The sequence below is a fragment of the Penicillium antarcticum genome, assembly GCF_028974205.1.
Source record: "Penicillium antarcticum strain IBT 31339 chromosome Unknown utg000005l_segment0_segment0, whole genome shotgun sequence".
In the NCBI taxonomy this organism is placed as follows: Eukaryota; Fungi; Ascomycota; class Eurotiomycetes; order Eurotiales; family Aspergillaceae; genus Penicillium; species Penicillium antarcticum.
In genome coordinates this window covers 3,466,543-3,477,981 of record NW_026695303.1, presented here as the reverse complement: position 1 = coordinate 3,477,981, position 11,439 = coordinate 3,466,543, and the positions used below count along the sequence as shown (strand labels likewise).

General features: G+C 49.2%; 5 protein-coding genes across 5 annotated transcripts; 4 read left to right on the top strand and 1 right to left on the bottom strand.

The window, feature by feature from the left end:
- Positions 1-1,979: 1,979 nt before the first annotated feature.
- N7508_005970 (uncharacterized protein) lies at positions 1,980-2,765 on the top strand (the record flags this gene model as incomplete). Its single annotated transcript, XM_058464036.1, has 1 exon — positions 1,980-2,765. The coding sequence occupies one exon, from the start codon at positions 1,980-1,982 to the stop codon at positions 2,763-2,765; it is 786 nt and encodes a 261-aa protein (XP_058320514.1).
- An 891-nt stretch (positions 2,766-3,656) lies between these two features.
- Positions 3,657-4,229, top strand: N7508_005969 (DUF4291 domain-containing protein; the record flags this gene model as incomplete). The annotated part of the gene is made up of 1 exon (XM_058464035.1): positions 3,657-4,229. One exon carries the CDS (start codon positions 3,657-3,659, stop codon positions 4,227-4,229), a length of 573 nt encoding a protein of 190 aa, XP_058320513.1.
- A 209-nt stretch (positions 4,230-4,438) lies between these two features.
- N7508_005968 (uncharacterized protein) lies at positions 4,439-5,215 on the bottom strand (the record flags this gene model as incomplete). Its single annotated transcript, XM_058464034.1, has 1 exon — positions 4,439-5,215. One exon carries the CDS (start codon positions 5,213-5,215, stop codon positions 4,439-4,441), a length of 777 nt encoding a protein of 258 aa, XP_058320512.1.
- A 477-nt stretch (positions 5,216-5,692) lies between these two features.
- N7508_005967 (oxidative DNA demethylase) lies at positions 5,693-7,673 on the top strand (the record flags this gene model as incomplete). The annotated part of the gene is made up of 2 exons (XM_058464033.1): positions 5,693-5,856; positions 5,909-7,673. The coding sequence occupies 2 exons, from the start codon at positions 5,693-5,695 to the stop codon at positions 7,671-7,673; spliced, it is 1,929 nt and encodes a 642-aa protein (XP_058320511.1).
- A 1,703-nt stretch (positions 7,674-9,376) lies between these two features.
- On the top strand, positions 9,377-10,947 carry N7508_005966 (uncharacterized protein; the record flags this gene model as incomplete). Its single annotated transcript, XM_058464032.1, has 2 exons — positions 9,377-10,349; positions 10,397-10,947. The coding sequence occupies 2 exons, from the start codon at positions 9,377-9,379 to the stop codon at positions 10,945-10,947; spliced, it is 1,524 nt and encodes a 507-aa protein (XP_058320510.1).
- Between the last annotated feature and the right edge of the window lie 492 nt (positions 10,948-11,439).

Below are 11,439 nucleotides of genomic sequence, written 5' to 3'. Positions count from 1 at the left end.
AATTATAAGACATTTTATTCAATCTTCACTATATAACCCTAGACCCTTGGCTTGGTTATAGGCTTAAAAGACTTCTTTCTCATAAACCTAAACGTTGTCTCTTTCGAAGCATGTTAAGATTATAACCCCCTCAAACCACCGGTATTATAGATAGAGAGTTAAAGCGCCTCGAAAAAATACAGATAAACGCGCTAAACCATGGACTTTGTTTTTTTTTTTTTTTTTTCGTGAAAACTTATAAGTCGATCTAGTCTAAGGGCATATAGAACCCAAGGTGGTCGTTCAAGAACCAAGAGGTCTCTAATACATTACGCCGCTATAGAGGGCTATGCTAAGCTTCTCTTGCAAATTTTGGAGATCAACGCGCTAATAGAGTATCGCGATCAAAGCAAACGTACTCCTCTCTCTTAGGCTAGGCTATTCAATATAGCGCTTACAACATAACGAGATTGCTAGTGGAAAGAGGAGCCAAGGTCAATTTATTGGATAATATATACACGTCGCCCCTAGCGTGGCTGAAATTCGCTAGACACCCCAATTGTAAAATCCTCTAAGCCACCAAAGGATATTTCAAGAAAAATGGCGCAACCACAAGAGGGTTTTAAAGAGACTGGAATTTGCAGAAGCTTGGACGTCTCTGAGTCTAATTGGGAGTATTCGAGCGCCTTTCCCCATCTAGATCTTGTCAATAGTCCGTGTTTGATGGCACCTTTCTTTGCTACATTGGTGATGTCATGCTGACTTTTTGAAAGTTATAATTGCTCGTTACGAAAAGAAATATATGCATTTTTTGCTTTCTTGGCACTGATCTTCGCCCAGAGAAACTGTTATTAGCAGCCACGGCGTTTTAACACCCATCCCTGTACTAATTAGCACGTCTCTTCAGACATGCATAGAAAGTTTTAGTTGCAGGGTGGATCGAAATCAGTTCCACCATTTTCCACATGTAGATTCTTTCCCGAACCTTATTTCGAAGCACATTTATCCCTATTTGCTGTAGCGTAATTCAGGTTATCAGAATGTATTGTTAGTTAGTGTCACATAATCGTCGACTCAAGTTTAATGAAATGGCAATACTTGTGACGCTGATAGCCTCTGCCTCACCGTCTGCCCCCGTAAGCAGTTTATATTTTTAGTCCCTTAATGTTTCCACCGATCGATACTTTGCTACGGACTGCGGGAACTCTCCATCCATGTGTGACATGGTCTTTGACGCAAGACTCACTGAATTACTCACTATGTACCCGTTGGCTCAAGCCGCTGAACGTACGAGGATCTTCCGACAATCCTTTTTCATCTGCCTAGTATCACCGCTTCCAATGTGCTTGGCGCTCGAAAGGGTGTTGGTCAACAGACTAATGCATGAACGATCACATCTGAACTATCAACTTTCGACACGTGTACCTTTGAGGGCGTTTAAGAGTCTCGTCACTTACAAGGCAGTTTGAATACATGTGTAACAAGCCCCTATGAATTTCTGGGTGGGAACTATATATCCTAGCGTTAACTCAGCTACCGTGCTGTAAAGGCTGAGATACTGCCACAAGTAAAAGTTTGAGAATATCATTTATTCTTTTATTTTTTTTTTTTGAAAAAAAGAGGTGCATATGGGCGAGCGACTTGTCTCTTTAACCAGTCAAATCAAGACACATCGCAGTGCGAACGTGGCCGTCATCCTCGTGATTTGGAATAAAAGTAGATATAAATACTATCTTGCAATATTCTACTGTATCATTCCGCTAGCACGGTAATCGGTGTTTTTCGATCTGCTACTCTAGAAATCATTATTCTAGATGGAGGGTTCCTTTGGAAGGTAGGTGATCTATGGAAAGCTTGAAATATCTAGGTCTAATACTCCTAGATGTCTTTCTTCCCCCTTGTTCACATTTATTGTTGGTGACAATAAGAAGGAAGTGACCGTGCATTCCTTTGCTTTGGCAAGACTCTCACAGCCCCTGAATACTCTTATAAACGGCGAAATGATCGAGGCGAAAACTAGACACGTTGACTGGTCAGATATCGACGAAGACACATTTGCTCGGTTATGTGAATTTGGTTACTTCCGAAACTACACACCCCCGATTTCTCGCTTGATCGATGGAAGGTCCCCTTTCACAAAGGTCACAGAGACCGCAAAGGAGAAGAAGAAACGCAAAAAGAACCGTTTGCATTCGGACTGGAACGACTCTTTGATGGAGCCTACACCTGAGCCTGGGCCGGAAGCCGAGCCGGAGGCGCCTCCGCCTGATGACGCCTGCGACGATCAGGAGGTTCCATATAAAGAGAGAAGCGTGTGGACCGGGCAGTTACGCGATGTATTTGAACGGAGCCTAGTCGTTCCTAGTCCGCCAATTACCGACTTGGACTATACCTTCATGCCACCCAAAAATGCTGGGTCCTGGGAAGACTTCTCCCCTGTGTTTCTGGAACAAGCTCGACTATACGTGCTGGCCGACAAATATTGTATCGAGTCCTTGTGCCAATTGGTACTTTTTAAATTGCATCAAACATTAATAAACTTCAAACTTTATGATACGGGATTGAGTGGCATTATTGAACTTGTTCGATTTGTCTACACGAACACACCACCAAATTACGGTGAAAAGATTGATGCCATGAGGAATCTTGTGACACGTTACGTTGTTTCTATTCTTGGTCAAATTGGTGAGAATGAATGTTTTCAAGAACTTTTAGAAGAAGGCGGTCCTTTCGTCACTGATTTCTGGCACATCATTTGGGGTATCAAAAAGAATTCTAGCGCATGAAATGGATGGATGATCTGACATCTTGCGGTTCTATCATGGTGGTTTCCGAATCGATTCAAGCTCTATAGGCACATATAGAGCGTTCCTCTCAATAAGACTATGGCAACTCGCCCACTGGTTATGGCAGAATTCGATTCGACTGATGTCCCTACTTCGTCATGACAGTTAGCAGGAGGAAGTCTCCCGTATGATTAATTAAAGTATCTCTGCTACAGTACATATCAGGCCTTCAACACACATACGCAATTTTCTGCTCCACGAATGGCCGGAATGTGTCGATGTTTGCCAGCCTATCTGAGATCTGAAGAGCTTTCGGAGTAGAAAGTAGACGCCATACGAGGCTGAATATCTGTCAACCTCAAGGACAGCGACAAAACGCGTACACTGGTCAGTGAGGATATCAGCAAAGAAGCTTGAACCACCTATTTCCTTATCAAAGTCTTTGCTTGGCCAGAGAGTTCATCGCTGTGGAATAAGAGGGGCGAGTAAAGGCGGCTGATGTAGTGCCACATCCGCTAGTCTCGGCCCACCCATCCTTTTGGCTTTTTTGCAGAATGAGCGTTCTGGAAACTCTGCAAACATTACAGTATCATCTTTTTCCGTAGACTACTTGGTTTTTTTTTGTGTTCTTTCGTCCTTGTTTGAATTACTGCGCCTAATCTCTGACGAATACGAGGTGGATCAATCATATCTCAAGGTACTGAGCCACAGATCGACAATTGAATGAGCCAAGAGCATATACTCATAGTCATTCTTTAAGGAACAAAAGAGCCAGTCACGTAACAACTTGAGTATCAGCTACGTACCTATTCGGCAAAAGGCTTAGCATTTCCAGAAAATCATCACAGCCCACCACACATGAACCCACTCGATACAAACCATCCACTCAAAATGAGACAACCAAAATCAGAAACCTCAACAAGCTACCGAGAAATCCGAGCAAAGCACACCCCAGAAACAATAACAGTCTACCAAGCCTACAGCCCAACAATAGCCATCCCAGCCCTCCAAGCGCAAGCCCTCGTCTCACCCTTCTCTCGCACAAGAATGACCTGGATAAAGCCTTCCTTCCTATGGATGGCATACCACTCCGGATGGGCCAGCAAAGCAAACCAAGAGCACTTCCTAGCAATAGAGATCACGCGTTCAGGATTCGAATGGGCATTGCGGCATTCCTGCTTGAGCCACTACACACCAACACCGGGGGATGAGATCCAGCGCGAAGAATGGCAAGCGAAGATGCGTGCGAGTCCAGTGCGAGTGCAATGGGATCCAGAGTGGGATTTAGATTTGGGGTTTAGGGCTTTGGGGCATCGGAGTATTCAGATTGGGTTGAGTAAGGAGGCTGTTGGGATGTATCTTGATGAGTGGATTGTTTCGATTGCCGATGTTACTGAATTGATGAAGGAGGTTGAGGGGTTGCTTAGGGATGGGGACGTGGAGGGTGCCAGGGCTCGGTTATGAGGAGACGGTTTATCCTTTGTCAATGGGGTTGCAGGAGTTGTTGAAGATGTAGTGTATAATTTTGATACTGACAGTACTCCGTACAATGAGCGTGCAGTAGCGCCGAGCTGGATGAAATCATATGTGTAATCAACAAGTAAACAAAACAACTACATAATTTCGTGAGAGTCCGTAAGTCCATGGTCGTCATCAAAGTCCCTTTCACGGGGTCACGTCTTTTTGGTCTTGCTGGGACGACCAAGTCGGGAGGGTGTCTCCAATTGGTCGACCAGTGGTCGGTAGGGTGAGGCGAGGACATGCTCTGGTGCACGTTCGCGGCTGGGTTGGCCTGGGGTTGGTCGGTATAGTTGCTCTTCGTGCATGCGATCGAGTGGTTCACCAACAACCTGGTACTTGGCCCAATTGATTGGGGGCATGCGCACGACATTCTGCGGAGCGGGGATGTGACCAAAATTGGATGCGGGCGATCCATCTGCGGTTGTGCGTTTTGAGTCTCCGGGTCTGTCTTCCATTGCATCGTCTTCGGAAAATTGAATCACTGCCCCATGGTCCTCTGTTTTCAGCCGTCCAGCAGCCAAATCGCGCGCAAAGCCCTCCGGGTCAGCGCCTGCGGCCTCCTTCATGCGATCCAAGTTCTGAATATCGCGCAAACTTTGTTGCTTCTGCATCTGCAGGATAGAGATGGCGGATCGAAGTGCAATGGCATCGGGATTCTCGCTCTCAGAAATTGGTACTGGAGGGGGTTGAGGTTTGAATACTGGGGGATTGGCTGGTGGTGGAGGAGATGCGTAGCCTGTGAATGTATCTTGAGAGTGGTGGATTGGTGATGTCGGAGAGGGAGATGCTGGTGGCGGAACAATTCTTGGCTCGTCAGAGGTGACCGGCGCAAGATGGGCGAAAACCGGTGTGACCGGGGAGTACGGTGGGCGAGGTGGTGTTCCCGGAGACTCGGGATATGTAGACTGACTCTGATCTTGCTGGTCCATGATTACAGGGAGTAAGGCAGAGACTCGAGAGTCTCCGATCCAAGTGGGGTGGGACTCGGGTCGATAAGGGAAATGACGACGGTGGTTCCCTTGAGTTTGAAAGAATCACGCCACATGGATGTGATCCAGGAAGGAGACAGCCGGAACAAGTATCTAACAAGGATCCGTGCTTGTTGGTTTGCGCTCAACGATCCCCGCTAGAGACAGAGGGGTAGAGAAGTAGAGAGACAGAGAGACAACAGCACTAACCCGCGAATGATTAGACTTCAGAAGAAACAACAGATTTCACAAGGAATTAAAGGGTACTCTAGATATCCATGTAAAGAGTTGTGAAGCCCGAGATGAATTGGCCATTGGAGATCTAGAAGTGACGCAACCTCGCTGTCCGTCTCACCGCCTCTGCTGGCTCTCACCGCCCGGTAGAAAAATAGGACGGATCAGGCCACTGCTGGGAGTTTTGGCTTCGACAACTACAAAATGAAGCGCAAGACAGAGGAAAGAGGCTCATTGGATGGCCATGTTCAGCCTGAGTCCAAAAAGCGGGCTCTTTCCAGCGAAGAAGCTGCTGCCCGCTTCCGCGACGGTCTGTTCGACACCGCGGAGCAGCAGAAGTATACCAATGAATACGCGAAATCTTCTCCGTATGTACCTCAACCACTCCAATGGTTCCATGCTGACTTTCTTTGAACCTAGCTACCTCCATGGTGTCATTCATTCTTTGATCGAGTCCAACCTCCTGCGTTCTGTCCGCGACGAGATCCAAACCCAGGTCGACTTCACCGAGAAGGAAACCGACATCTACAAGATCTTCCAGTCTGGTGATCTCGCCAACCTCGATGGATTAGATGATTCCTCCCTCTCCAAGCTGCCATCGGTTCTCAAGCTTCGCGACGCTATGTACTCAGCCCGGTTCCGCGAGTACTTGTCTTCCGTTACCGGTTCAGGCAAGCTGAGTGGGCAGAAAACCGACATGGCTATCAACGTCTACACTGAGGGTTGCCACCTTTTGTGCCACGACGATGTCATTGGCAGCCGTCGTCTCAGCTACATCCTCTACTTGACTGACCCCGATACTCCCTGGCAGGCCGAGTGGGGTGGTGCGCTCCGCCTGTTCCCCACTACGACCGAGAAGGACGCCAAGGGCGAGGATGTTAAGATTCCTAGCCCAGATTACAGCCTGTCTATTCCACCCGCCTTCAACCAGCTGAGCTTCTTTACTGTCCAGCCGGGCGAGAGCTTCCACGATGTCGAGGAGGTGTACCACCCCCGTGACGGCGAGGACAAGTCCAAGAAGCGTGTGCGCATGGCCATCAGTGGATGGTTCCACATTCCTCAAGAAGGAGAGGACGGATACGAGGAAGGACTGGAGGAGAAGCTCGCCGAGCGCAGCAGTCTCGCTCAGTTGCAAGGACGCGGCGACATCTACGACCTGCCTCGGCCGCAACCAGTCTCCTGGGAAGAGCCCGAAGTCGAAGGCAAGGGAAAAGGAAAGGTGGAAGAACAAACCGAAAGCTCAGAGTTCACCGAATCTGACCTCGGTTTCCTGGTGCAGTACATTGCGCCGACCTACCTGACCCCGGACATCGCCGAGGAAATGTCCGACGCCTTCTCCAGCGAGTCCTCACTCAGTCTAGAGCGCTTCCTAAATGATAAATTTGCGTCGCGCATGAGCGCATACATCGAGGACCAGGAGAGACAGAAGCTGCCCGCTTCATCGGATGAGATCCAGGCCCAGCGCGGGTGGACTGTCGCTCGCCCGCCACACAAGCACCGCTACCTGTACCAGCATCCCTCGGGCCAAGAGGAATCCGATAACCCCATCCAGGAGTTGATGAACGTCTTGTTTCCGTCGCAGGCGTTCCGCAAGTGGCTCGCTCTTATCACTGGTGTGGACCACCTGACCAGCCACAACCTCCTTGCTCGTCGCTTCCGCCGCGGCGCCGACTACACACTTGCCAGTGCATACGAAGGCGAAGAGCCCCGCTTGGAGTTCTCACTTTGCCTCACCCCAAGCAAGGGATGGGAGAAGGAGACCGAGGAGGAAGAGGAGGAGGAGGACGGTGAAGCCCAGGAATCCGCCAAGGCATCCAAGTCTAAGGAGACCAACGGCAACGCTGAAGGTCCTGCCGTCGGTGGCTATGAGATCTACATGGCTGGTGATGAGGAAGAGGACGAAGAGGAAGACCCTGAGAACGCAGATCAAGTCCTCGGACATAAGAAGACGAAGGCTGACCCGGCTATCTACCGGTCGGCTGGTGCCGATGAGGATGATGGTATTCTGTTCAGCACCCAGGCTGGATGGAACCGTCTGAGCATAGTGCTGCGGGATAGTGGCACTCTCAAGTTCGTCAAGTATGTTAGTGCGGCAGCCAAGGGCGATCGGTGGGATATCACTGGCGAGATTGGAGTTGAATTTGAGGAAGATGATGAAGATGAGCATGAAGAGGGAGACGAGTAAGTCCCTTGGCAATAAATGCTGGCAGTAGATCCAGTACCAAAAGATTGTAGATATTACATATATTGGCGCGACATGACTTGAATTGATTGATGATTACTTACATATTTGTCACTGAACCACCCCGCAATACAGTCAGTCAAATTCAACTTTGAAATTAATTATGTTTCCAACCATCAAACAAAAATCCCCAGGTACATGATGTGGCTATCCGCACAATGGAAGGATACCAACCAGAAGCGCCAGCCTGAACCTCAATACTCTGTAGTGAAGCGGCAACCGAAACCGGTGGAGCTCCCAGTCCCTGAAACAAACACCAGCAAGGGGACAAATAGACCAATTGACAAATAGTACATACACATGGCTCTCACGCTAAAGGGAGCGGCACGACTTCCCCGTGGCATCTTGGACATGCAAGTCAAGAAATGTTTGGGAATGCTTAAGTGGAGGTATTTGAGACTTGCACGCGGGAAACTCCTGGTTATTGGATTGGGATGCCAGGGAGTGGAATGATCTACCGTTACTTCTGCATCCCCAGCTTCGATCATGTTTCAGTGCAGATGTACTTACAACTAGTACTGTATGAAATCATTTATAGAGTGTGGAGGTGGGACTAGACTAACTAGTGGGAATAATGGGATAATCTACTCTGTGTATATCATTTCACATAGCCAATACATAGATATTCACACTATAAAGAAGCAAGGTACAAGGGATGTAGCCATGAACTATTGCCATACCAAACTCTAAAGTATCCCTTGGACTACGACGTAAAGATACAGTGGTACTGAGAATTCCGTGAAGGAATCGAAGATTATTCCAAGAATGGACAAGTGCTACCTCGTAGATCGGGTGGCGAGGCATTCTGCAAGGCGCCATGTGGCCATAATGATTGGTAGTATATTCGTCTGCCTAGCCGTAACAAACGAGTCTATTCTAGTCAGTAGATACATCAACCAGATCACAGCCAAGAATGTCCAGGTCACACTAACCCAGTCGTCACGAAGGCCCGGGAGATTTGGAGATTTGGTCAAAATAGCCGCTATACGGGACTGTGCATACCGAGTAGGACAGTATATAGTATCAGAGCCTGGTCATGGGTTATAGTAATAGGAGGATCGGGTGAGAAAGTCAATGGTCAATAGTCAATAGTAGATGGTAAATAGGATACTGGATACTATAACAGAAAGAGAGGCCATGTGCCGCCATGTGTCAAAAGGATGTGCCACGAGAATGCATACGGTTCGAATCCATATGGCTCCTTGCTCTCCTCGTGGCACGTTGCAGTAGGGGCGTAATACCAGTACATTCTTTTATTTGGATTTTATTGTACTTTACTTGACCTCCCTATTCTATTCCTATCTTGTTCCTGTTCCTAATCCTACTAGTATTCCTATTGCTGTTCCCCAACCTCGGACTCGAGTCCCCGCTCTAGAAAATTGGCAACGCTCCCTTCTTCACACTTTCTATAACCCAATACCCAATACTCTATACCCCATACCCTGTTCTCTGTTCTTTGTTTTCTGTTCTCAATCTGTACAAAAGTTCCTCATCGCTTCCCCCTTCTTTTCCCCGTCAACGTTACATCCGCTCCCATTCTTCTTTGGCTCGAGTATATACGGGGGGAAAAAAAACCTACTCTCACCCTCTGGAACATGCAATAGTGGAACATCTCCTCTCGGACTGCGCTTTCCACTACACCTCACATGGATCCCTCTGTCGCCCATAGGCCGTGGGCCGTCTCAGGGCCACAGACGCCCGGCTCGACACAAACCCTGCCTTCGATCTCGACCCTCACCGCGAACATGCCTGGCACCGGAGCCCCGGAGAAGTCACCAGGGACTTCACTGAATACGGTTGAGCGCGATTCGGGGAATTGGTCTATGCCGCAAAGCACAAGTAGGAGACCCTCGCCTGGTACGGAGTGGGAGCGGCGCGGTGCTGACCCTGTAGGATCGTCCACCTACTCTACGACTACCAATGGCACTGGCAACAATTATCCCTCTCTCAGCTTCATCGCCTCGTCGCAACCGTCTCCGAATCGTACTCATCCCGCTGTCGACCGCTCTCCCTACGCCCATGATCAATCGACGACACCTTCCTCCGCCGGTGCCCAGCCGTCTCCGATCTTCAACACCCCTCAGCCCAACTCCGCCCTCCCCTCCATCAACCAGAACTACGACGCGCCCTCACAACGGCAGAGCGTCGCAGAGACCGAGTCGCGCCGCAGCAGCGTTGACAGCCGTATGAACCAAGGCATCAGCTCTCTTGCGATCAACCCGGCCTCTCCCTACCACAGCACCAATGCTTCCCAGTCGTCGATCGTATCGAGTCTGCAGCGGGAGCGAGGCATCCCGACCGACATGAATTCATACCGAGGGCCTCGCTACTCTGGTGGTAGCCAGCCTTTGTCTCCGCTGGGCCCGCGCCCTGGGGAACATCGCAGTTTCGCAGCCGGTCGCACGGCTCCTGCCATTCAATCCAATCCGCGGTCGGAAATTTACAACGCGGAGGCTCCCACCGCGGGCATGGCGTATGCCTTCCCTGACCCGGACATGGCGCGCTCAAGCTCGGTATCCTCCAAGGGCGAATCCAATCCCCCATTCTCCCGAAAAGGCAGTACCGCGGAGTCGCTCAGTAGTATGTACTCCGAATCGCGGATGCCGCGTGGACAACATGGTAAGACATCTTCCTAGCTTCTATTTGTTCGCATACTAATCTCGTAGATCTACCCCAAAATGTACACCACCACTCCTTGCAACACAAGGCAGTCCGCGACCTGATCGGCGAGGAAGACACACCTCCCGGCAGCACACCTTACAGCCGAACACCAGAACTGCGCGTAACACATAAGCTCGCCGAGCGCAAACGCCGCAGCGAAATGAAAGATTGTTTCGAAATGTTGCGTCTGCGTCTACCATCCGGCCAGACCAACAAATCCAGCAAATGGGAAACCCTCACGCGCGCTATCGAGTATATCAACCACCTCGAGAAAACCATGGGCCAGGCGCGCCGTGAAAACAACGCCCTGCGCGATGAGATGGAAGCCATGCGGGCCCAGCTGAATCAGACCAATGGCCAGTCTCGCCAACCCTCCATCTTCGAGCACCACCCCATGAACGCGCAGGCCAATGGCCATGGCCAGCCGCAAGGCCCGGTCTTTGGCTTTGCAAATGGTACACCTGTAGCGCAGGAACAGCCGCGTACTCTGCCGCCGCTTATGAATGGATCAGTTGCGCCTATGCAAGGTATCCAGTACACCGATGAGCGGCGGTAGTGATGGCGCTTGAGAGGCTCTTCCTCTACTCCATACTGGCGCTGGATGAGTAATGACTAGTCATGCTGCAACTTGTTTCCTTTGTTCTCGAGGTATATTCCTTTTAGATGCGACCATCGACACTCGATCCGTTCATATGTTTTTTGCTTTACCACGGAGTGTTTTTATTTTTATGTTCTTCATACCCGCAATCGTCTTTGTTTAGATTTTCCTAGGTTATTCCAGAGAATTCGGTCTCTGGACTGGTGGAATGGGGTTTTGGAATATGGAAGGGATATGGAATATGGGATATCTTCTTTACTCGATCTCGAGTGTGTATCAATTTACAAAAGGCGCGATGCGCTGCATCATAACATCTGCTATATCTCAACCCTTGTATATTTAACGTTCTGTTTCAAGTAGAAATAGACTGCTCTACTTTAATTCTGTAATCTTATTATAACATGCGAAACACTTCTATTTAAAGAAGTTCCTGCATGATTGGTGGTTGGA